The following is a 25843-nucleotide window of genomic DNA, read 5'->3' as shown; positions in this document are numbered from 1 at the left end:
ACCGATTAATCTTGATATGAATCGAACAGTCAATTTATTTATTTTTATAAACAAGAGTTTAGAAAATACTAATCAGTAAACTTGTACATGTACACTGTAAGATTTGTAGATTTGTTAGAATCTGTTTCACGTTTGAACAGCATTGAAATAAAATATTAAGGCTTATGTCCTATAATATTTCCATCAAAAATGTATCTTTAAAAATCGATTCGGCTGCATATGAATCGATATGAGAACTGTGTGCTGTAATATCACGATATATTGCATCAAAATTTTTTTTTAGCACCCCTAGCTGTGACGCAGACAACTTGACTGTGACAATGGCTACTTGGCTGTGGCGATGACTTGGCTGTGGCGATGACTTGGCACACGAACTTCCACACATAACATTGACAATGCACCCACACCGACTGGACAAACACAACAGGCTAAATACACCAACACTAATGAGACACTCCTGGGGAAGGGAAGACACACACAGGTGGACGTGGTTAGACATAACGAGACAAGGGGAAGAAACCAGGAACACAAGACAAGACAAAAAACACCAACCACAGACAAAAACAAAAAACACCCATAACAAATGAAAACCCAACCCCCACAGAACAGAAACATGACACTTGTATGACATATAAGGCTCTATATTTCTAGACAGTGCATGTGTGTAGTGATGTAAACCGTCCTCTCTTTTTTTTTTTTTCATTCAAAATGTTAATGTCAATTTTATTTGAAATGCCAAACTACTTGTAGTTTGATGATGATCAGATTTCTGGGCACTGTTGTCCAAACTTCAATGCAAGAACCATACAAATGATGACATTGTTGCATTTTGTAACACAGATGGTCATTTTTGCAACATGTGGTCGCTAGCAGTATAGCATAGAGAGTACTTTCTGAAAGTGTCAATATCTGTTGTCTCCTTGCGATGTGAAGATGAAACCCAACCTGTCCCTTCATCCTGCGTCTCGTTCTCTGGCGGATGCAGGCAGGGGGGGGGGGGGGTCTCATGGAGGTCGCTTTATGCGGGTGTGCAGCTGCTGGTGGACTGAACTTACCGCTTGAAAGATTTGGGGCCTGCTTCACATTTCAAAGAACAAGATTTGTTGTCTTGTCTATGCGCACGCCGAGATCCTATGGTTGACCCGCTCTCGGGGACCGGCCAAAATGGATGTTTCAAAATCGTTGATGTTTTACTAAAAATTATTCTGATATCCGATTAATCGTCCTGTCAGCCATTACTTAACTTCCTATACGTACTTAACAGCATTTGTCGTTTCATGCGAAAGTAAGATTATATCGGCGATTATTTTTGAAAAGGCCTCATAAACTCTGCTACAGTTTTAGGCTTATGTAGCATGAAAGCATAAACGCGAGTGGTGTTCCCAACAACTGTTGATGTGTTGACCGTTTGTGGAGATGGACAAATACTGCCATCTGGTACTCGGTGCTCGCATTCAGGGTCAGGTTTCCAGAGAAAAGCAGAAAATTGCTCTCGCTAAGGTTTCTCTCACTTTGCCAAGAAAGCACTTAAGGTAGTTCTGACCCGCTGAGGTTCCTCTTGCAGCTGGAGGCAACACTCAGAGGGTCTATTGGTTTTTTAGAGACCCAAAAGACTGTGTTGAGTTTTCCCGATTACTGCCCGAAAGCGATATAATGCAAGTACTGTTCTGATGCTACAAAACGGTGCGAAATGAGTTACTTTTGGCATTACGCATCTGCATTTAACTGTAATGTATGTGTTTTCTGTGCAATTGAGCACGCAACGCAAGTCCAAACTCAGCAAATGGTGTTGTCAGATTGTAATCACAGCATGGCGAGCTCATTTCCAACATTGAATTTATTGCACCGTCGTCAAAGAGCAGCATTATAGCAACGATTACCCAGATTACATGTAATCTATAGTCATTACTTTTGCCCTTGTTTTTTCTTATTCTTTGGATATTTATTTGTGGGAAAATGAACATTTATAGGTTTAAACCGTTTACTATTAAAGTCTGTACACGTTGCAGTGCCCAAAGTTCTGCCTCAAAAGGCCTCTCATCCAATTTCATCCAAACTGGACTGAAAAGCAGACGCAAAATTGCCTGCTAACCTTTGAACAGAAGAACAGTAACTGAATAGGCACAAATATTTTCACTCCCCCCTCAATTACTGGAATATGTGGCCGTAAAAAGCTCAACTGACAAAAACTTTCATTGCTATTCAAAAATATGGAACTGGCAAAAACAGATTGAACTGGAGGTGTAGAATTTTCTTCATCATTGTGGCGACAGGGCCACAATTATCTTGGAATAGTTTTGATGCCGGCCGTAATGTGTGCGCCGTGCCTATCAAGAACATCAAAACCATGCCTGGAACCCGTGCCAGAAGTTCCCCTCGCAAATGAGTCCCATATGGTTGCAAGCAAAACAACTCAGCTGAATTTATACAGAGCCGCTGCATCTTTGCGGACTGCACAGTAGTCTGACTTGATACTTGTTTGGACGAGTTTGCGTTAGCGTTGAACACGTGCTAACGAAGCTATCGTTCACGCTGTGATTGTTACACGCTTTGACACGCGACCTTGATGCAAGCGTTTCTCTTATACCGATCGATCAGGCAAAATTGACTGCATCAGATTCGTAACGATAGATATTATAGCTGAAATGCTTACGTAAGAAAAAAAAAACGCTACTTAAAATCGTTTAAGGATGTAACATATATGCTAATTTTTATTAGCATGTATGGAAGTGGCCGGTCGTCGATATGCGCCGTCTGATTAATGTATAAATCGCTGTCGTAACGTCAGAGCTGTTGCGGCTTGGATTCTAATTGTTGAATTGGCGTTGAACCGTCGTAACATTTGATCACTCTGATTGGCTAGCGATTAGCTAGCGAATTAACCCATTAAGGCCTAAAGCGCCTGGCAAAACATGCCTCTAAAACCTATGGGTGACTTTTTGAGTCACCCCTGAAAACGGACGTTTTCCTGGAAGTTCACCACATTAAAAATAATTGATATCTCAGATTTGAGAACTTACACCTGTGATGTTCACACAAACCTAAGTTTATTATTATATGCCTTAAATATAAAAAAATCAAACAACAAACAAATGTCGCATCTGCAGGTACATAACTGCATATATATTTACCTTCAACACTGGAGCGCAGTTGTAATAACCTCGTTGGATCGAATGGTAATTATTAATAAGCCGTTTCCACATCGTCATTGGCTACAAACATATTTCTTAACAGTATGTCACTGTCAACTTCCTCCCATATTGTCGTCATTTATTTCATAACTCCCGCGAAACTGCGTCAACCATATATGCTTCAATAAAATTCCGGGACATGCTACGAGGCTCACGTCACCCTATCGTGCATATTCCGATGCATTTAATCGGCTAAGAGACCAAGAATTGGTCAAAACAAAATAACGTATCCGCTTTCCTGGCTTTAACGGGGTTAAAGGGTATGTCAATCAAGTTACAAGACAAGATTTCTATATCACGCAATACTGAACCTGAGGTTGTGCTTCGTGTGGAAGTAAATCGTGAATGAAAAAGATAGCCGTATCCATTTTTTATTTATCGCGCCTATAAAGAGCTTTCCGGTTGCCTTTTTCCTGACAATGAGGAATAGTGACTACTGCCGCCAGTGGTTTGGAGGGGTATTACTACTCACACATGCGCAAATGGTACTTGTCACCGATGTCTGCTGCGTGTGTATTTGTGCCAAGGGTCAGGCCGACTCCACAGGCGGTGGGCGTCGGTCACATTTGGCTGACGTCGGATTGCGTCATTTATGGAATGATGCTCCAAGGGAGGAATTTGCGGGTTTCCGAAGACGTGCTTGCTACGAGTCGGCTAGCTAGCTAATGGTACATATTGTCTACTAATCACTTGTTTTTATACATGTTAAATACAATTTTTGAAATTAAGATAGTGTATTTTTGGAGAAATCTCAAAATCAAAATTTTGGACCACCTAATCTATTTTTTTTTTCTACTTCTCAAAACTAACCTTCGCAACATGCGAGCCCTTTATCCACATTTGTTTGAAATGGCTGCATTCGTAGTACACTAACACTGGCGAGTAATAGCAGCGTACTTTGGTGTCAGTGTGGTTTCGCAAGCTCTCATTTAGCACAACGCATCATTACATGTCCAAGTTATAATTGACCGACTTGTGCAAATGTTCTCAGGCTCATGTTTTACGCATGGTTGCTTGTCGTCTCCCTGCTTTTGTCATCGATACGGGAAAAGAGGCCGCTGCTGCTGTTGCGGCATTTTGCCCAGAATGGTAAGACGGCTCTGGTTTCCTTCCACCAAATCCCCACTCGATTACCCAGAAGGCTATGCGGCTTATTCGATGGCCTTAATGAGACCACATCTAGGATTGTGCGTGGTCATGCCACTAGTGGGCTTTGTTTTTTTTCTCTACGTCCATCCAGGGGATCATTTTAATGCTAACAGGTGGATCGTTCCATTTTTATGACTTCATCTGTTTTTGTTTGTTTATTCTCACGTTTTTACACTCATGCATATGTATAAGTGTGTGAGGGCGTGTGCGCGCACGGGCCTGTCAGCCTTGGTAAAATTAGAACATCACTCTGAGTGCTGACAGGAAAAAAAATGTAGAGGAGGGCAGCGCTGGTGGAATTTTTGGAGATGACATGGCCTATCTGTCATGAGGTGCAGCTGCTCCTGTCAGGTAAGGGAGGGGGGAAAAGCGGTGGAGGAACAGAATGATGTGTATATCAGGGCCGGCTGGAAGCAAACCCGAGGGAAGTGTGATGGTAAAATCAGACCACTTGTGAAGAATGTTTTTGGAAAACTTTGGCGGTCTTGATGCCTTAAAATCCTTAATTTAATTTTTTTTCTTAATCTTCATTGTTCCTATGGATGACCGAAAACTGCCAAAATAAAATATAAAACATATAATTCAAAAAAAAATATATATATATATATATATATATATATATATATATATATATATATATATATATATATATATATATATATATATATATATATATAAATAAACGTACAAAAAAAAATTTTGATTAAAAAAATAAATATAATTAAATAGCAATCATTAAATAAAAACTCTCTGCTCTCACATGTATTTATTTCATGCTGCAGACGCTCTGTCAGGTCAAAATGTTATTCAAATGAGGGGGGGGCGGTCCTAACGTGTCTTGGGTTGGGCTCTGCCGTTGCAAACTGCCTTTCAATGGTTGAGTGAGCGGGTCAGCGAACAGGGAAGTCTCGCCAGCTATATATATATATATATATATATATATATATATATCTGTGTTTTTGTTTACATTTATATTCTTTTTTTTTTTTTGTATTTAATTTTTCAATGATTTTTTTATATCCATTTTTATTTTCACCTGTATTCATTTATTGATTTAGTTATTTATTTTTAATTTTATCAATAATTTTCTTCATAATCAATACCCGGTTTCTCACCCAAAGTCAGCTTGGATAGCCCCCCATTCCCACTCCCCTGATCCTAGCGGATAGAGTGATACAGAAAATGGATTTATTATATATGTATAGGATAGGGAGATTTGACCTTAAAGGTCCCTCTGTATGCTGATTCTAAAGTCTGCAAACGCTTCTTCTTTGGCTTTGCGTGTGTCTGTGTGTTCACATTTGCATTTTTACATCAAACACACACACAAATCCATTTCCCTAACACAGACTATACTGAGACTTGTTATCTTAAGTTCAAAGCAAAGCCCGGGTGTCTCTCTTCTTTGAAAATGCTTTTATGATAAGAGCTAATTGTGCTGTTGTGATTGATATCAGACATTTAAGACCTAATCACGCTGACCTTTTCTCTGTGCTGGGAACTGGAGTTCTATTTTTAAGACCTGAATCATTTTGATTTCTAGTTATTGAGAAGATAACAAATTGGGATTTTTCAGATAATCTTTCAAATAGTAAAAGAAGAAACAATATCCAGAAAATGTCATGTTTTCTTGCGAGATAATAGAACTGAAATTATGAATGGATGCAATTCAAGTACTACCACAAAACAAGCCATCTAAATATTATAATGTATATTATAATGCTAGGCGCTAAGCTAACTAGGGTGTATTAACTAATTCACTGCCATTGACGGCTATAGACGTCAAAAATTTATTTGAACTATTTCTATTAGTTTCACTTCCCCCCCCCCCCCACTTTTGTTAAGAGTATGAAAACCTAGATTTTTTTTTTTTATTGTACATTTAGAACAGATATAAAATTTGTCATTAATCATGAGTTAACTATTGGAATAAAAGATTATTAAAAATTAGGGGTGTCAGACGATTACAATTTTTAATTGTAATTAATTATAGATGAATCACGATCGATCACAAATTTTATATCTGTTCTAAATGTAAAATAATTAATTCTAAGTTTTTATACTGTTGTTAACAAAAGTGGAAAAAATGTCAAACTAATAAAAATAGTTCAAATGAATTTTTGACATCTATAGCCGTCAATGGCAGTGAATGAGTTAAGGCCAGCCAAAAAAAAGTACCTCAATGTAAAAGACAATCAACTCAAACAGACGAGCCCTACCCAGAATCAGTCCCTTAAATCCATTCAAATTTCAGTCCATGAAAAAGTCCCGTAAATATCACCTTTCTGACGTTTATGAGGTTACCTTTACTAGCTGCTGTAATGGTAAACTAGCACCAGACAAACGCATTGCGTAAACTCCTGTGATTAGCGTCGTTGCCTTTTGAAACAACCATGTTGACAAAAGCCAGGTTCGCATGCGACAGCGCTCTCGACTTTATTACGCAAAGCCGAGGGCAGCAGCTGTCGCCTTCTCTATCCTTTCCTAATTTTATCGGCTCCGCTTGGTGAGAGCCGGCCATTTTAGAACCGAACGTCACCACAGGCTTCTAATGAGAGGAAACTGCCCGCTTATTTTAACGGCTACTCTTGCAACTTCTTGTCTGGCAGTCCTCTCCATTTTGCGGCTGCAGTCACCAGAGACGCAGAAGGCCTCTTTCTTAATCCCCGGCATCTAAGTTTGAAGCTAAAAGCGTATCATTAGGGCTCCTCCTGAGTATTCTGTCTGGAGGAGCTTGATGGAGGGAATCATCGGGGGAGGAGAAAGGGCTTTAAATTGGTATTATCCAGCCATCTCCATATTTGTGATGGCCCCATGCTGACTGATGGTCTGCTCCTTTATCTTCATTCACTGTGGACGGATTGTCACAGAAAGTATGTCTGGAAAGAAGAAGGGCGAGATTGTTGGCTCGGAGATGGATCAGAGGTCTGCCTTGTGCTGGATGGATGAGTGTGTTTGTTGGGAGTTTGTCCATGTGGGCCCAGACTGCCAGGCTCCATCCATAGACAGCTCCAGTCCAGGAAATTACTGCCATTATGCCAGATGTCCGCTCCATTTCTCGTCCATGGTGATTGATACGGTGTGTAATGCATTCGAGGCTTTAGCGCTGCCATTGGACTGAAACCAGATTATTGTTCATTTTTGGGCGGAGAATTTGACCACACCTCCTCAATCGACTGAGGAAAATGAACAACCCAATAATGGAGGAATTGTTTTTGTATATATTTATCGCAGATTAACTCATTCATTCCCAGCCATTTTCACTGAAGCAACCCCCTTTGCTCCCGGCTGTTTTACTGGATTTTTGACTGATTTTGCAAAACCCACAGATTATTGTGTTCTATTGCTATAAAAACATGGAACCTACCAAAAGAAAGATTAGAGTCTCTTCTTTCATCAGGAAAAAAAAGTATATTTTTATCTGTTTCCGTTTTGCAGCAATTAGCATTAGAATATAGCTAAGTTTCATCAATACTCACAAATCTGTTTAGAACTGTGGGTAGATCTCTTATACTCTGCTGCCACCCGCTGGCCATTTTTATAATAACTAACATTGCTTTAAGCATTCTGTTCAGTACAGAGGCTGCATCAAAGCCTTCTGTATGCTCTAGCATAAAAAAACATAATAATAATAATAATAAAAAAAACTTATAAATATGTTTTTGGGACCTTGGCAATATTTTAAATGGAACGTTTTTATGCATTTTGGGGAGCAAATTAGTTAATATTGTGTCTTCACAAAAGCGCAAGAAGAAGCAAAATATTTTGATGGTCACTGAACTTTTTTTCTTCTACTGTAGAACCATCTTTCCGAATTGTCCCGGAGGCGCTTGACTTTCCACTGTACTAGATGTTGATCCGTATCGGTGGATTAGCACTGGAATTCGGTTGAATACTGCCAAAAGCCTTCAGGTCACGTTTGTGAAGGTGAACGAGTTAGCAGGCCCTCAAAGCATCATTTAAAAAAAAAAAAAAAAAAAGTATCTTAAAGCAAGCCAGTGCACATCCGCACCTGCATTCCGATCAGCTGAGAGGACGGCCAGAGGGTGAGCGATCAGAAGGAAGGAGAGGACGGCACGGAATGAAGTCATCAACTTTTTGGCCGTCGGACTCACCAACAGTCATTTGGGAGTTAGAGTCAACTTGAGATTCTAGTGACTTAGGAGTTTTTAGTCTACTCGATAAGCTGCAGTGTAAAAGCTCAGGTCTGTTCACGATGTATTAGTTTCAATATTTCTAAAAGTTTGAATGTTCAGAGCTGGGACACTCAAACTTTTTGAGTCCAAGGATTCCTTACAATGGAGACATTTATTCCAAGGACCCTCTCATAATTGTAACATCGATTCAACCGCTGGCCCAAACTATGAATCAACCGACAATTTATACTTGAAATGCGTTCATTTCAAATGACTTATGCAAGTGCATTTTTCTCATCTCCGGTTACAGTGAGCAAGTGTGGGCAGTTTCCGACTTTTGGAAAAAGACGAAACAAATTCCTTCGGGCCATCCCAGTCTTAAAGTAGTTTTTATTTAGAGTTTGATTTACTTCTTTGTATCTTAATAGAACATTTGAGAATGAGTTGGCTTCATTTAAAAGAACTTTTGTTCATCATCTCACTGTTGTGCTTGGTTTTACGACACATTTGGTTGCTCACTCTAGGTAACATTAACGTCATTATCCAGCTCATTGGTTCTTTTACCCCAAAATAAGTAGTATCAAACAGCTCAAGCATCTCACAAGTCCACCAGAAGACTTTTGAAGCTTCATAATTGGGAGCCAAATCACTATGAAACTAAAGTGACTATTTTCATGCTGACTGGATACAGAAACTTAAAAAAAAAAAATAATAATAATAATAATAAAGATTCATATGTGTCTGTTAAAAAAATAAAATAAAATAATAATTATAAGGGTCAAATTCCCCCCATTGGAATGAATGACGGGTGACCAGGGGTCAAACTCCCAACCAAAAGGAAGAATTATATATATTTTTTTACAATAATATATTATTTGCAGTCCCATTAGTCTAAATATGGTATTGTGGTTGATATTACGTTGCTCAGGTAACAACCAATCACAGCTCAGCTTCAGAAAACAGGTGAGCTGTGATTGGTCGTTGCCTGATCCCGAAGCAACTGTGATGTCATCTTCAGTCGACAGCAAGCGGCAAAATGGCCGCCCCCTGAGATGGATAAAAACGACTGGATTTTACTACATAACTCATATTCCACAAATGTAATATTAATCAGAATGTCATGTTTAGACTAGTGAGGTCACATATAACATATTATTGTTAATAAATGTTTAGGGTTGACTTCATTTTTTTTTCCTTCCTCTTCCTGTGGCTATGCTGATTCAATTCAAGCATTAGACTGTGTTTGCGCCATGAATTCTGCTGGACCCATTCCAAAAACGAACCTGCATCTTGAGGAATTATAAGCGAGTCCACCGTAAGGATTTACAAGCTTTTGTCCAGATTCCAACTTCCTTTCCTCACTCCTTTGGTCTCTTGAGGTCTCCCTGATTTGTTGAAATTTAGATGTCTCTGGGGTTGGTGAAGGACTCTGGTTGGTGGCCTGGTGGGTGGTGTCTGGTCGTTGCTGGATTTCCCTTTCCTTTATTTTCTTTGGTCCTTTCTTGGGTTTCCTGACGGCCTCACGACTCTGGCTGGAAGTGTTCGGTTTAGGGAAACGGTATGGGATTTAAATTTTTTTTTTATAGGTTTTAGGTGAACTAATGAATGCACGCACGCACGCACATACACATATTCACCCACATACAAAAAAAAAAAAAAATACAAAAAAATAAATAAATATATATATATATATATATATATATATATATAAAAATAAAAAAAAATAAAAAAGGAGAGCAATGATGACATGTCAAATCGGTAAAATTACCGAATGAACAATACTGAGCTCTCCAGAAAAAAAAAAACTGATTCAAACTGTCGCTTGTTCAAAGTCCCCGCAAGCTGTTGCGCCGAGCAACCAGCCGACAGTCAGTGTGGCGTCCTTTTTTTGCTCCCGCTGCCATGTTAGGAGCGGAACAGGCCGAGTGAGTCGCGGCCAGGGAGTCGACTTGTTTATTTTTGTCAGTTGTTCCTGCGATTTTGAGCATCGCGTCATTTAACACGCAGTGAAAACTTTTCCTCCCGGGAGTTTACAGAAGAATCGCTCACTCCATAATCAAACCTTTATTTATCTTTACACAGGGAGGAATATTATCTTCTCTTTTTGTTTATCTGTGCTCGAACCCGGTACGAAGTGTGCTCAGCCCCAACCTTTGGCGACGCGGCTGCCCGCTGGGAAGAAGCTATAAATTTCCGCCGAGGAGTCGTAACCCCGTGGCTTGAAGTGACGTCTTTCGCTCCTACCTGACATTGCTGAATTAGCCCGGCGCCCTGATGGATTACCTGCGTTTGACCTCGGGTGTCGAATGCCATGAATCCGTCCAAAGTCATCTGGGGGCCCAGCAGAGTTATTTGCCGGGCTGTTATCAGCTGAAAACACGTTGTTGTGGTAAAACATCAGGTATGAACTTTGCTGATGTGCTGCCAAAAAAAGAGGAGAATACAAAAAATGGAGAATTCAGACTGTTGTCATGTCGGGCACGGACGGCCTTGGCACAGATCTGTTTGTGATTACTGATTACCGTATATGACCTTTCCTCGCCAAGTGATTTGTGCTTCGAGTGTGTAACATGTGGATTGGTCACCGTAATCCACCCGGAGTCAAGAGTTCATGGAGGAATGATGCATCTCTGTTATGTTAGACATGTGCTTTTTATTTAGCGGCCAGGCGGCCTTATCAGCACTGCCGGGAAGGGAACGGGCCCCCGCAAATGTCTGCCGGGGACATTGGCAACTAGCGGTTGACTTTAAAAGGCATTCTCCCGCGGGGTCTTGCGTTCTGTATCTTATCTTAACAAATGCTCATGTTTTGTTCAGGTTCTGAAACAATAGAACAGTGGTTCTCCAACTTTTTGAGTTGGTTATGATAGGTGCGAGATGGATCGGAGCACATTATTTTGACCAGATGTACAACAAAAAAGGCTATTTCCTATATGGACAAAATATGTGCAAAGTACGGGCTTTTAATGTATTTTATTTTTCAGAATGATTTGTCAATGCGTGGATAAAAGTTCAACAACAAAGGGTTTGAACCAAACATCAAAATAATCACATATTGTTTTTTTCAGTTTTTTATTATTCAAGTACCTCATACAGTAAACCAACATTAAGTGTAAATATTTTGTGCATTTTTTTCACAAAAATCTACCTTGCAGATTTCACTTCTTGCTGGTATTTTGAGAGAACACTGTACTGTATTCTTTATCCTCTGTGAAGAATGACTATATGAATCCCATTCGAGTTTTAGGCTGGAATCATAAAAAAACCGACATCAATGCATTTATATGCATTATTTATTTTGTCATCATTTGCAGGCTGGCTTGGTCTCCATCCCCCACAAATAGCGGGGATCCACTTTATTACGCCCTAAAAACAGTTGGGTCAAAAATGGACCGATCCGCTACTCGGGTCAATTAGGCCCAACTTTGAGTCAAGAAATTTTCTTTTTAGTGTAAAAAAAGCCCCCAAAACTCATAAATATTGGTCAGATCCTTTACTTGAGTCAAATAATTTGGTCATTTTGTACAAAACAACCAAGATAAAGTGGATCGGTCCATTTTTTTTTATCCCTAATTGGGTTACTTTTGACCCAACTGTTTTTAGAGATATGGGGTAGCCATTGTGAAACAGAACGATCATCTTTTGACATTTAATCTTAATAATCCAGTGCCGGCAGAATTTTGGTGAGCTCATTTCCTCTTGAAGGCCATGAGCAGTTGGTGTGTGTTGTCTGTAAATGGGCAGTGGTCTTTGAAGATTAAGACTTAAAAAAAAAAAAATCATCATTAATCGGGCCGAGCATCCGACCAGTATTGGCGAGGAGGCTGGCGCTGGAATTAGAGGCCTGTCTGTCTGTCTGTCTGTCTGTCCTGAACAGCTGCAGGAAGAGCAGCCCTTTGCCTTTCTTAGACATGTGGAAGCGGGTGTGTGCGCGCGAGTGCACTTACAGATGGGATGGAGGAGGGGAAGCAGAAAAAAAAAAAAAAAGCTGACAGTTTGAACAGCCTGCCCACATCTGTTTATTTAGAAAAGAAAGCATTGTGTCATTGAGTTATTCTAACAACCTACTTGAGGGCCAGCGTTCGTCCCACAATGACGGCTTTTTAAATACACAGTTTACACTCCTATGAAGTGGCCTCATAACTGTGCCAAATGGGGGAACATGCTTGGGTTTCACATTCCCGGCCGCACTACTTGACGTCTCTATAGCCGAGTGCCATGCCAAAGGTTGGCCGGGGGGGGAGATCTACTGGGAGTCGTTCGGCCCCATTTGTTTTGGACTTGTGTGCCTGATCTTGTAAACTGGTACTTTTGGAGCTTTGAGGACGAGGACGAGAGCATCCTGTGGGATTTATTGTGTTGAATTCCTTTCAAGTGAAGGCATCAAGGCTGCGTTGCATCATGGAAAGACAAAGCCTGGAGATTTTTGACTCCATTCCAAGATTTGTCTGGTCTGATTGAAGCTTTTCAAGCATTCTCACCATTTTATGCTCGGCATGTCAGAGGTCATGTGTTCAGTGACGTGAGAGAGGCTGATGGTCACAACAGTGTCATGCGGGACGTGAGTGGCTGAGGGATGGCGGACGCAAATGCAGGAAAATAAGGCAGTGAAACGGGAATCAAGTGCAATATGAGGAACTTTAATGAAACATAGAGGAAAAAGGTGAGCAGACAACCATGACTGGACGGGACGTGACTAGACTAGACTGGTCGCCATGACTGAACAGGACGTGACTAGACTGGTCGCCATGACTGGAACGTGACAGGACCTGATTTGCCTTGACTTGACTTGCTATGAAGTGGCTACGGCTTGGCTGTGACGAAGACGACGTGGCAGTGACGAAGACGACGTGGCAGTGACTAAGACGATGTGGCAGTGACTAAGACGACGTGGCTGTGACTAAGACGACGGCTTGGCTGTGACTAAGACGACGGCTTGGCTGTGACTAAGACGACGGCTTGGCCGTGATGAAGACTGCTTGGGCATGACGAAGACGGCTTGGGCGTGACGAAGACGACGTGGCTGTGACTAGGACGACGGCTTGGCTGTGACGAAGACGACGGCTTGGCTGTGACTAAGACGACGGCTTGGCCGTGACGAAGACGGCTTGGGCGTGACGAAGACGACGTGGCTGTGACTAGGACGACGGCTTGGCTGTGACGAAGACGACGGCTTGGCTGTGACGAAGACGACGGCTTGGCTGTGACTAAGACGACGGCTTGGCTGTGACTAAGACGACGGCTTGGCTGTGACTAAGACGACGGCTTGGCCGTGATGAAGACGGCTTGGGCGTGACGAAGACGGCTTGGGCGTGACGAAGACGACGTGGCTTTGACTAGGATGAAGGCTTGGCTGTGACTAAGAAGACGGCTTGGGCGTGACGAAGACGGCTTGGGCGTGACGAGGACGAAGGCTTGGGCGTGACGAGGACGAAGGCTTGGGCGTGACGAGGACGAAGGCTTGGGCGTGACGAGGACGAAGGCTTGGGCGTGACGAGGACGAAGGCTTGGGCGTGACGAGGACGAAGGCTTGGGCGTGACGAGGATGAAGGCTTGGCTGTGACGAGGACGACGGCTTGGCTTTGACGAAGACGACGGCTTGGCTGTGACGAAGACGACGGCTTGGCTGTGACGAAGACGACGGCTTGGCTGTGACGAAGACGACGGCTTGGCTGTGACGAAGACGACGGCTTGGCTGTGACGAAGACGAAGACATGGCTGTGACGAAGACGACGTGGCTGTGACGAAGACGACGGCTTGGCTGTGACGAAGACGACGGCTTGGCTGTGACGAAGACGACGGCTTGGCTGTGACGAAGACGACGGCTTGGCTGTGACGAAGACGACTGCTTGGCTGTGACGAAGACGACTGCTTGGCTGTGACGAAGACGACGGCTTGGCTGTGACGAAGACGACGGCTTGGCTGTGACGAAGACGACGGCTTGGCTGTGACGAAGACGACGGCTTGGTTGTGACGAATACGATGGCCTGGTTTGGACGAGGACGAAGGCCTGGTTGTGACGAGGACGGAGGCTTGGCTGTGACGAAGATGAAGGCTTGACTGTGACGATGACGACACACTAACTTCCACGCATAACGAAGACAATGCGGGTGCACACCGACTGGACAAACACAACAGACTAAATACACGAACGCTACAACAAAACAAACAAAACCCCAACCCTCACAGAACCGAAACATGACAAACAGCTTGTTGATGTGGTCACATGCCCAAAAGCAGATTTTAGAGGTCTTTCTGTGTGTAACTCACCTGGTTTCAAAAAGTACTCCCCCGACTCTTCGGTACACCTGGCGCGCACACACACACACAGTGGAAAGAAATTCACGAGCCAAAACATTTCAGTCTCGAGTGGAGAAGTTGAGACGTTTTGTTGGACGATCGCTTGGACGCTCACCAGCACATTCAACTGATGGAAAGCCGATCAGGCGTTTCCAAGAAAATGAATGCACAATTTCAGTACGAAGAGCACACAATTGTTGGATTGTGGGCAGAAGCGTTGCAATGATTATTTGAAAATGGGTCACAGATCAATTGGTTTTGGGTGTCAGAGTAAAATGCTGTGCGTAGCAAGTAGGCACACCATTTTTTTATTCACGATTGTGGTATGTTGGTTGTCAACATACAGTGGATATTAAAGATTTACACCCCCCCCCCAAACTAGTACAGAAGGTTTTTGGTACTCGATACCAGTATCAGCTGCCCTGTTGTGAACGCTTTACGATCAGAAATGAGAAGAATACATTTCAATTAATTTCATGCAAAAAGAAAATGCTATATTGGGACATAAGACCCCCTTGAAACGGAATTCTACGTGCTAGTGTTATCGCTACTTGGTATCATTGAGTACTCATTTTGAGTACTTGTAATGGTATCGCCTGAAAAAAAAGACTTGAGCAAGATAAATTATTTCAAAACTTTTGCCACCATTATTGTGGCCTATAACCTTTACACCTCAATTAAAATCCGCCGCCAATTGTGATGGTGTGTACGTGATCGGCATATGTTGATCAATGCCTTAAGGTGTTCATCAATTAATCGAAAACATCATTGACAGATTATAATTAAAAACTAATTTGTTAGTGAGCAGCTCTAAAATTGAAAAACGTGCAGACAATCCATTTGATCGGAATCCGTGTCGGCCGATGACACTCATGGATAATCTGTATCGAAATCGGCAGCATAAAAACCCTGATCGGAATATGAATACTTTTTGGCCGTCATTCCAAAAAGAGACAATTGAACTGTGTCATTGGAGAGCTTGTCACATAAATTGAACTTTTACATTTTTTCTTAGATTTTTTTACAGATTTCTTTGGTTTTCAACATAGCCTTTTTTTTTTTATTGGAGTAACAGAAGAAAAAATGCCCAACACCCTTTTGGGAAGACGCACCAGATTCCTGTTATCAGAATAGAAGTTAACTTCCACTGTAAGATTGAGGTTTGCCGAGAAACTAAATGACAGAGCATGATTGCAACCAATACCACAAACGGGACATCTTTGTAGATATGACCGGATGCGGAAAAGTAAAAAAATATTACACTGCTTCCTTCCTCTTTGCGAGACTTTTGGAATTTGGTTCAATCCCTTTTCCTGATCAAGCACTGACGTTCCACTTTTGACGAACGGCTCATTTGACCTCACGGCTCTCGTTCTAGAAATGCTTTTAAGTGTCTTCCCATTTTTCATTTGGACTCCAGATGATAGGAGTGGCTTTGGTGCTTTCTCACTTACGGTTTGTTTGACTTGGCGCTCGCGCATAGGCCGTTTATTTTAATGAGCTTTTATTTTCATTGTGAATCCCGACTCGTTGCAAGTGTGCGCTCGGAAAGCACCCAAAAAGGCGTGTGTTGTTTTGGGACAGTCTTAAGGTATTTGGTGCACAACAATGTTCAATGGACTGTATTAAATACGGGTCGGCGGGACTGCTGCCTATTTGACATGATGGATGACTTTAATCATAGTGATTAAAGAACCCTCGCACACTCGCGCGCACACTCCTTAGAACACTTCATTTAACACTAACCTCATTTAGTAAGGATTAGGAAAAAGGGACACTTTGAATTTAAGATTTGTATTCAACTGAGGAAGTAATCACAGATGCCAGCTGGGTCGCGTGCACAAGTGGAGTAACCGAGAGGTGGAATCGTGATCGCAAACTCCCCAAGTCGTCGACCACGTCGAAACGTTTTCATCTCGAATGCATCGTTCCGCAGTTCCAAGCGGAAATCTCCGGAACGCGCCGAGACAAATTAACAGGCAGACATGAGAAAGGAAATGAATGCTTAATCTTGATTGGTTCTGTTCCAAATAACTTCTCACTTGCCGTTATCACTGCTTTGAAATCCCTCGGAGGAAGCAATTTGAATGGACGCTTCCTCCAAAGTCATTTCCTGTATTTGGATGTTTCCGCATGGCGACGGGACGCCGCTGTCCGATAGCCGATCAGCTCCTCACGACACGGGCAGCCCTTCAGATCAAAGCAATGACGACGCTTAAAAGGTCTCCAAACATGACCCAAATATGATACTCGCACCCTTTCAGTAATAGCCATAACTTAATAGTAACTAGTAGGGGTGTGAATACTAGTAGCTTGCGATTCGATCTGTATCACGATTCATAGGATTCGATTCGATGAATCCCGATAAGTCAATTATTGCGATTTATTTATTTTTTTTAACTCAAATTTAGAAAATACTAATCAGCAAACTTGTACATGTACACTGTAAGATTTGTATGAAAATCGACTTCAGGCTTATAATTGCTGCAACGTAGTTAACAAACCGGTTGCAACCCGTTTCATGTTTCATGAGTATTGAAATCAAATTTGAAGGCTTAATGTTCCATTAATATAACATTCTTCCATGCTTAAAATGTGAACCCTAATTCCAGGTTCTCCGTGTTGGAAGGCAAACGCTCTAAGCACTGACCTAACTTGACTTGTTCAAAATCATGACTAATGGCGTATCTATTTTTGAAAAGTGTCACTTGATGCTGAAAGCTAACAAGCATTTAATCATTTTAGAGAAATTTATAATCCATTTCCTGATATGATAATCAGTTGGTATACATGTAAAAGTTAGACTTAGCATAACATCCGTGGATATATTTGCAATGTACAGTCGGAGGTGGGATTCGAACCTGCAACATCCTGGTTACTGGATGACTGGTAACTGCTCCAACTGCAATGATCGTCAGTTGTGAAAGTTGTACTTAGAAAAGGTTCAATATCAGTTCCATTGAAAACGAATGGAGAAAAGTTGATATTTAACGTTAAATTGTGCAAATACTGTAATTAATGTGGAATCAGACTACGTATACCCAGAGAGGCGTGAATTTTTGAAGCAAGTTGAAATTCGAACGGCGTTAATCGGAAATATTAAAAAGGTATATATAATAACATGAAGCATTCCCACAGTTGGGCCCGTTGATTTTTTAGCAAATACTTGGATTTTCCTGTGTTGGCTCAAATCTCAGTGCAGCACATCTGGTTTATTCATCATACAGATGTTGGCAAGGACCAAAGTATTGGAAGATTCCATCAACCACCCCCCCCCCCCCTCCTTTAACTTTGGGATGAAAGATTTGTGGCATTTATAGAAGCCTTTTCTTCTCAAAAAACTATTTTCACCCGAGTTGTGGCATTGGATAAAGTTCTGAACGCTACTCGTGCAATCAAACATTTCGGAACCCTTACAATGTTAACACTAAGCTATCCGGGGTCAGTATGGTTGAGACTGTGCGGACCTGATCACGCTTGTTCCCACGGTGTGCTATGAGATGGAATGACCATTAGCTGCGATCCGTTTTGTCAAAATGGTGACATTTTAGGAAAATGCAAAAGGGAGCAGTTGTGTGTGCTGATGTTCAGATGACATCAAGTGCTCAATCTGCTGTACATTTGTAACAGCGGAACTAGACATTGCGATATAGTTCCATATTTACATACCATATTAGCAACAAGCTAAAAAAAAAGTTGCTAAAAATGTTGCAATTGGGGTGAATGAGGTGAATTTGATTTGTTAACGAAAATTTGTGCGGATTTGGGGAGCAAAAAGAGGAACAGAATTGCTGGAACAGGGTGTGCGGGTGGTAGTATGCCTGGTGAGCAAAGGTAGGATGAGAGGTCTTGCCAGTGAGTATTTTATTGACAAACATGGACTAGTCGTGAATATTGTCTGCATGAGTGAAGAGAGGTCCAATCGACGAGGGAGTAACTGGTCAAACCATTTGGTTGTTTACAATTTAGACTGAATTGTGACTCTGGGCTTAACTCATTCACTGCCATTGACGGCTATAGACGTCAAAAATTCATTTGAACTATTTCTATTAGTTTCACCCCCCCCCCCCCCCACACACACACTTTTGTTAACAAGAGGATGAAAACCTAGATTATTTATTTTTTGTACATTTGTGAGTTAACTATTAAAGTTATGCGATTAATTACAATAAAAAAATGTAATCGTCTGACACCCCTAATTTTTTATAATTTTTTTTATTAGGGGCATCAGGCGATTAAAAATTTTAATTGTAATTAATCACATGACTTCACTAGTTAACTCACGATTAATCACAAGTTTGATATCTGTACTAAATGTACAGTAAAAAAATAAAGTTTTAAGTTTTCATACTCTTCTATAAAAAATGTGAAACTACTAAATATTTCAAATGAAATTTTGACGTCTATAGCCGTCAATGGCAGTGGATGAGTTAAAAGCACTCGAAACTGCGACCGTGTTGATGTTTGGAAATCTTCTTCCGACGCTGCCCCGGGTTCCGTTCTTTGTGCTGGAGGGACCGCTGAGGTATTGGGTTGCCAGAATCCATCATTTTGAACGAGTTGGGACCTTGGAGGAGCGCCAGCAGCGTCGCCGCTAGCCAGCCGTAACTGACATTGAGTGCATTGTTTGCAGCGGGAAGCCGGCTGCCGTGGCCTAAAGGTACATTCCACAGATCCGAAACACAAACAGTCTTTGTGCCCCGGCTGCTCTCCTTCCCCGACTCCCTCATCCACATCAAGCCTCCGCAGCTAAACGGCCTCCTCCGGCTCGTGTGTCAACATGTGGGCTATCGTTTTACTGGCGTCCCATAGACACACACGCATGCATACACAGCGCACACTCGTTTGTCATGTGGATGGTGACAATGTCGGTCTCTTTGAGAGAGACTGGGAAATCACGACGGTTTCTAAAGCAGATAGTATTCAGGTTTTATTGACCTTTTATGCCTTTCAAAGTTGAATCAGGTCAAACTAATTGTTATTGAGTATACACAATTAACAGAATTGCAGATCCCAGGTTGTCAATATTAGCAGACATTTTTCATGCATCCATATATTATTTTTTTTTAATTCCTGTTCAAATGTATCGATAAATAGAAGGGGTGTGCCAAAAAAATTGATTCTCAGTTAGTATGATTCAGAATCTAATTTAAATGTCCCCAAATCGATTTTATTTAAATTATTTTATACTGTCCTTGCCATTGTTTGTGTGTGCCTTTATTGGGAGCGCTGTTCATGTTGTACCCGGTTTGGCCACTGAGGGGCAGTGTGGTTCCACGCAGTCTAATACACTGTTAAGTTGTAGCCACATTAGAGAGTAGAAGGAAAAAGTCACGATCAAGTTATTCCAATAAAAGTTGGGTTTTTTTTGCAGCGTGGAGCCGTTGAGTGATAAAAGTGCCACGAGTAGCGCGCTAATTAGCATTAGCGAGTCAGACTGGAGAAGATCATTACGATTCTTTGCACATCTATAAATTGAAGCAAAAATCAGTGTCACTCAAATAATTTTGAATGAAATATCCTTCTTGACCGACAATTGATTCTGAATCGAATCGCAGACCCAAAAATCGGAATCGAATTGAATCGTGAGACATTCAAAGATTCCCACCCCTAATAGACAGACAGACAGACAGATAGATGGAAAATAAAGCAAAAAAACATGACTCTCTTTTGAAGTCTTAGGACATAATCTTTTTGTTTTCTTGTAATATATATATTTTCCTTTGGGGGGAGATCGAACCCGCACCGCGATCATGTCTCTGGTTTGGGAGCACAAAGCGTTACCAGTGAGCTTAAAACTCTGGCTTGCCGATGCAGCTCAGCACTATATTTGAATGCTCAAGAAGTGAGGGAGTGAAGTACGTAAAAAGTTGACCTAATGGTTTTTGTTGTTGTTGTTGTTGTTTTTTTTTTTTAAAGAGGCATAAAAATAACATGCGTACACACAACCTGACTTTTCTCAAATCGAATCTCGCAATCGACTTGGGAGCAGTCCGCGGTCTACCAGTCTCCGCTAACAACACGTTGCACTCCGCCTCCCATTTGTCACGCAACATGGCAGTCAGATTCAACATATGCTAATTGGTTCCGTGTAGAAGGATGAAAAACTGGACATTTTCATGAATTTGTAAACCTGCTTTGTAACCTAAACAAGATGTAAAAAAAGAAAAGAAAAGAAAAAAGAAGTGGACTTGACAAGGTAAAAGAGAACATTTGATCACCCTAAAGTAGCTAGATAGCTAGCAAAAGATTGATAGCGATAAGCTAGCGATATATTGATAGCCATAAGCTAGCAATAGATAGCTAGACATGGTCTAAACAGACACCAAAAGAAAAACATACCTACAGTGAGACGTGGCAGTGGCATCGTCAAGCTTTGGGCCTGTTTTCCATCCATCCGTTATCTGAACCTTCAGCTGGAATTGGGGCAAGGTCGAAGGAATTGGGGAGTGTCAAATAGCAGTCCGTTTTAACATAAAACCTTCAGGCTTCTGCAAGAACCTAAAAAATAAAAAATAAAAATTTATGATTGTCTCAATATTCATAAACAGCCGTTCAACTGTTCTAGTATTGTTGGTTGCAGAGTTATTGATTACAGTGTAAATGTTCAAGTCGGCAGGATTATAAAATCAAAATATCGCACAATTGTGTCCCACAGAGTGTGATGTACTTCATGGAAGGGGGGGGGGGGTTGACCAAAGCAAAGAAACGCTGGTCCAGACAATCAATTGAATTGAAAGAGTAGTAAGTAAGCTCAAGCCCTAAGTTTTGTTTTTCTCCCCCCCTCCCTCCCCTTCCTCCTGCTGGGCCGAACTCCCGCCCTCCACACGTCAAAGCCACAACAAGGGGAGGGAGGGGGGTGGGGGCAACCAATGAGCTGCTGCGGGCTCCGGAGTGGAGAGGGGCCGGCGAACTCGCACACAAAATGCCCAAAGGCGAGAGAGCGCTGGACCACTTTGCGAAATATAAGTCTTGTTGTTTTCTCCTCCTCCTTTGCACAAGTTTGTTTGCGCTCCCGAGCGCGCACGGACTCTCCAAAGATCCCACGCGATCCACTTGGAGGACTTTTGGGGAGGACTTCTCGTTCTTTTTTTTGTTGTTCTCCAAAGGTCCGGGTGGTGGTGGTGGAGAGGAAGTGGGGCAAGAGGGGGGGAATGCAACGGAGCGCTGAGATGGAATGATTTGTCCACTCAAAAAGTCCCGCAAACAACTTTGGGCGACTCGTGTTTTTTGGGATAAATGGGCACGCGGAGTGTTCACGCCGCCGGGATTCCACGGCAGCCTGTTGAACGGGCTCACATTTTCGGATTAACCTTCTCGGGAGCGGGGTTCAAGTTTGCCTTATGACTCTGCTGTGAGTTTTCGCGTCCACCACACACGGCAGCCACCATGGTAACCTTCGGCGCGCCGGCGCTGGCTCTGGCTCGGACCCTCCGCCGCTCGCTCGGCCCACTAACGTGCGTGCTTTTGCTGGCGGCGCTGTCCGCCGCCTCTCCCACCCACGGCCGCAGACTCGTATGCTGGCAGGCCATCCTCAGCTGCCAAGCGGAGCCCGAGTGCAATTACGCGTACGATCACTACATGCGCGCGTGCGCGCCGGTCCTGAACGGCGACAGGAAGAAGTGCCCCAGCCATTGCATCTCGTCCCTGGTGCAGCTCAATTTGACCCGCAACGGACCCGCGCTGGAGGACTGCAGCTGCGGCCACGACGCCTTGTGCACGCGCACCAAGCGGGCCATCGAGCCCTGCTTGCCCCGGACTACCAGCTCGGGCTGCACGGCGGCCCGGGTCCAGTGCCTGAGGGACCAGCAGTGCAGCGCCACCATGAGCGACTACATGAAACACTGCGGCCATCTTTTTAGCAGCTCCGTGTGTACCGACGCGTGCCGCAAAGTGATCGACAAAATGCGCAAAATCCCCAAAGGCCAGCAGCTGGACACGTGCATGTGCGACGGCGACGAAAGGACCATCTGCGAGGTCGTCAAGAGCAGGATGAAGCAAGGCTGCTTCGACGCGCCCGAGCCGGAGGAGAGCAGCGGCGGCTCCCACGGCGGCTCCCGCGATGGCTACGACGCGGAGGACGACGAGGACTACGCCGACTCGGACTACAGGTTCGAGACGGAGAGTGGAGCCTCGCTCCCCGACGTCCAGCGGGTTTGGACCCTGCTGCTGGCATCCATTTTGGCCCTAAGGCCCTTCTTTTGATCATCAGCGGGAGGGGAAGGACTGCATGGACCTTTTTTGAATACAGACTTTAGCGGATTGTATTTTCTATGCAAATGGCACCAGAGGGATACTTTTGTAGCTCACACTCCCCTTTTGCTCGACTCACACGTGAGACTCTTCTGCTTTTTTTGAGTCCAGCAGCAGTGTTTAAATCCATATATGCTGTGCACTGCCAAACTTTTCCAGTTTTTTTTTTCTTCTTTAAAAAAAAAAAGAAGCTATTTTTATATGACTGACTGTTGCCTTTTTGGGCATCTGATTTACAAGTATTTAATGCTGGAATCTAAAAAAAAAAATGTACATAGAAGAAGGGTTAAAGAGGAAATAATTTATTACATGCCAACTAGTCACATCCAAAATGTTCGTCGTGTGAATAAAAGACTGAGAATTCCAGCTTTAAAGGGAAGTTATTATGGTCTGTATTCTCTTGTACATTGTATACATGTGTATAGCTGATATCGATTTGAGAATCCTCTATGGTGCGGGCTATGTGCTGATTTGTTGACTGTGTGTAGCCTATAGAAAAGAAATGTCTAAATCCACTGTATGGTTGCCTTAATGATATACTTTTATAAAAGGCATAAAGGAAAACTTGAATACGTCATCCTTGACTGTGACTTGTTTTTACGGTGGTTTAATACTTTGGGATCAACTCCTATTTCCGTAAAAAGTTGGTTCAAACTAAATGGGGCGCTTTTGGGAAGTACGATTCAATCAATTCAATATCTAGTCTTGAGAGAATGTCAAACTGTTTTGTATATTTGCTCGACGTCATCAGACGTGACCATTCACTGTGATGTTTAATGTTGAGGGATAGCCTAATGAGCCACTATGTCTTGATTTAGCCGGCTGTTGTCAAACGCAACTGTCACCATAAATCAACAAAACGCACCCGTGTCCCTCGACCTCGCTCTCGTATCAGTCTTGGCAAACTTACGGTAAATGTTTGACAATTTCGCCAGGAAAGTCCGGGATCTGAGCCGCCGTGATCCTCGTGGGCCATGTATGGAATCCCACCCATCCGTTTTTCTGTAGCACTTGTTTGTCCTCAGTAGGGTCACGGCTGAGCTTGATCCTAACCCAGCTGATTTGGGCCCCGGAGGCGGGGCTGGTTGACAGCCAATCACAGGCTGGGATCACAGTGAAACATTACATGACTAGTATGGACTCGACCACATCTAATAATTGGAAACGTAAATTTAGGTAGAACATGAACATTTTAAACATGAAGGGTGAGATCAGGACCGGGATCCTTTTGACTGCGAGGCAGACATGCTAACCGCTAGCACACCACGGTGCTCACCGTGTAATTCTGACGTGATAGCCTAAGTCATTCTTTGACGTTTTTGAGAAACAAAAACAACAAATGATAAAACTCAAGAAGTCACTATTCAAACTTTGTGGATCATTAGAACCTGGATGGAAAAAAAACACAATTCCTAACGAGCATATTCGTACTTTTTAATGATATTGTGACAGGAAAAATTTTAGTGGTGAATGATATTGGAAAAATATAGAATGATATGAAATGAAACGGAATGATACAGAATGATGTGATCTTGGTAAAAAAAAAATTATTGTGGAAATGTTGAAAATCGTTCCCAGGTTCACTTGAAAAAGCTGACATTTTGAATTTTGAACGGGAATGATGTGAGTCATTTTTTTTAATTGTGTCAGTCAGAATGAATAGGACTTTTTGGGGGCAAAAAAATATGTAATTGCAGGAAAACTGTACATTTTTGGAATGAGATACATATTAGCCCGCACGGCGTACATTTTTAGATTAAGTTGAAGTTGGAATGGTGAGAAAGATTTGAATGCATGTGCTTGTGAAGTAAATTGAAAGATAAATTACTAAAGTGCTCAAATGTTGTCCAAGCGGGGTTTGAACCCAAGTACTCCTTGGTGGACGGCAAATGCTCTAACCACTGAACTAATGTGACTTGTTTAAAATCAGTTGGTCAGTTAGCTGGTATACATGTATATCACTTAGCATATTGGACCATGGATATATTTGCCATGTCCAGTCCAAGGTGGAATTTGACCCCACGACCTCCTGGTTACTGGACAATGAATGCACTTTACCAAATGCACCACTGAGCAGTATCAGACAGGTGATATAATGATGATAAGTTGTATGTATGGAAGTGGGACTTAGAAGAAGTTCAATGTCAGTCCCATTGAAAATGAATGGGGAAAAGTTGATATTTAACTCATTCAATGCCATTGACGGCTATAGACGTCAAAAATTCATTTGAACTATTTCTATTAGTTTCACATGTTCTTCCACTTTTGTTAACAAGAGTATGAAAACCTAGAATTTTTTTATTGTACATTTAAAACAGATATAAAATTTGTGATTAATCGTGAGTTAACTAGTGAAGTCATGCGATTAATTACGATTAAAAAAAATAATCGCCTGACGCCCCTAAATTTTAATAATCTTTTCATTTCTTTTTTTAATCGCGTCAGGCAATTGATTTTTAAAATTGTAATTAATTGCATAACTAAACTAGTTAACTCACGATTAATCACAAATTTTATATTTGTTCTAAATGATCATTTAAAAATATTTTTTCTAGGTTTTCATACTGTTAACAAAAGTGCAAAAAAAAAAAATATTTGAAATGGATTTTTGACGTCTACAGCCGTCAATGGCTGAATGAGTTAATGTTAAATTGTCTGAATACTGTAAGTAATGTGAAATCAGACGATATATATATATATATATATATATATACCCTGCGAGGCATGAATTTTTGTTGAAATTTGAACGGTGTAAATCGGAAGTATAATGTGGGAGTTGTTACACGGCAAAAAAGTGAGGAAAATACAATAACA

At 42.0% G+C, this 25843-nt stretch overlaps 2 protein-coding genes and 1 long non-coding RNA gene across 3 annotated transcripts in view; 2 read left to right on the top strand and 1 right to left on the bottom strand.

The window, feature by feature from the left end:
• LOC144048469 (uncharacterized) overlaps positions 1–25843 on the top strand; it is a 121151-nt gene that overhangs the window by 26275 nt on the left and 69033 nt on the right. The window contains exons 3-4 of the mRNA XM_077560480.1: positions 9707–9791; positions 10559–10877. Coding sequence (XP_077416606.1) covers positions 10751–10877 — 127 coding nt within the window. The 5' untranslated portion in view covers positions 9707–9791; positions 10559–10750. The remainder of the gene's footprint in view (positions 1–9706; positions 9792–10558; positions 10878–25843) is intronic.
• LOC144048470 (uncharacterized) lies at positions 14042–24050 on the bottom strand. The gene is made up of 3 exons (XR_013293354.1): positions 23940–24050; positions 21123–21277; positions 14042–14513 (listed from the first exon to the last, which is right to left on the bottom strand). It is a non-coding gene; the product is annotated as an uncharacterized LOC144048470 (long non-coding RNA).
• On the top strand, positions 21683–23606 carry gas1a (growth arrest-specific 1a). Its single transcript, XM_077562582.1, has one exon. The coding sequence runs from the start codon at positions 22166–22168 to the stop codon at positions 22979–22981; it is 816 nt and encodes a 271-aa protein (XP_077418708.1). The 5' UTR covers positions 21683–22165; the 3' UTR covers positions 22982–23606.

The sequence above is a fragment of the Vanacampus margaritifer genome, chromosome 3 (genome assembly GCF_051991255.1).
Source record: "Vanacampus margaritifer isolate UIUO_Vmar chromosome 3, RoL_Vmar_1.0, whole genome shotgun sequence".
NCBI classification, from domain to species: Eukaryota; Metazoa; Chordata; class Actinopteri; order Syngnathiformes; family Syngnathidae; genus Vanacampus; species Vanacampus margaritifer.
This window is presented reverse-complemented; position numbering and strand designations above follow the sequence as displayed.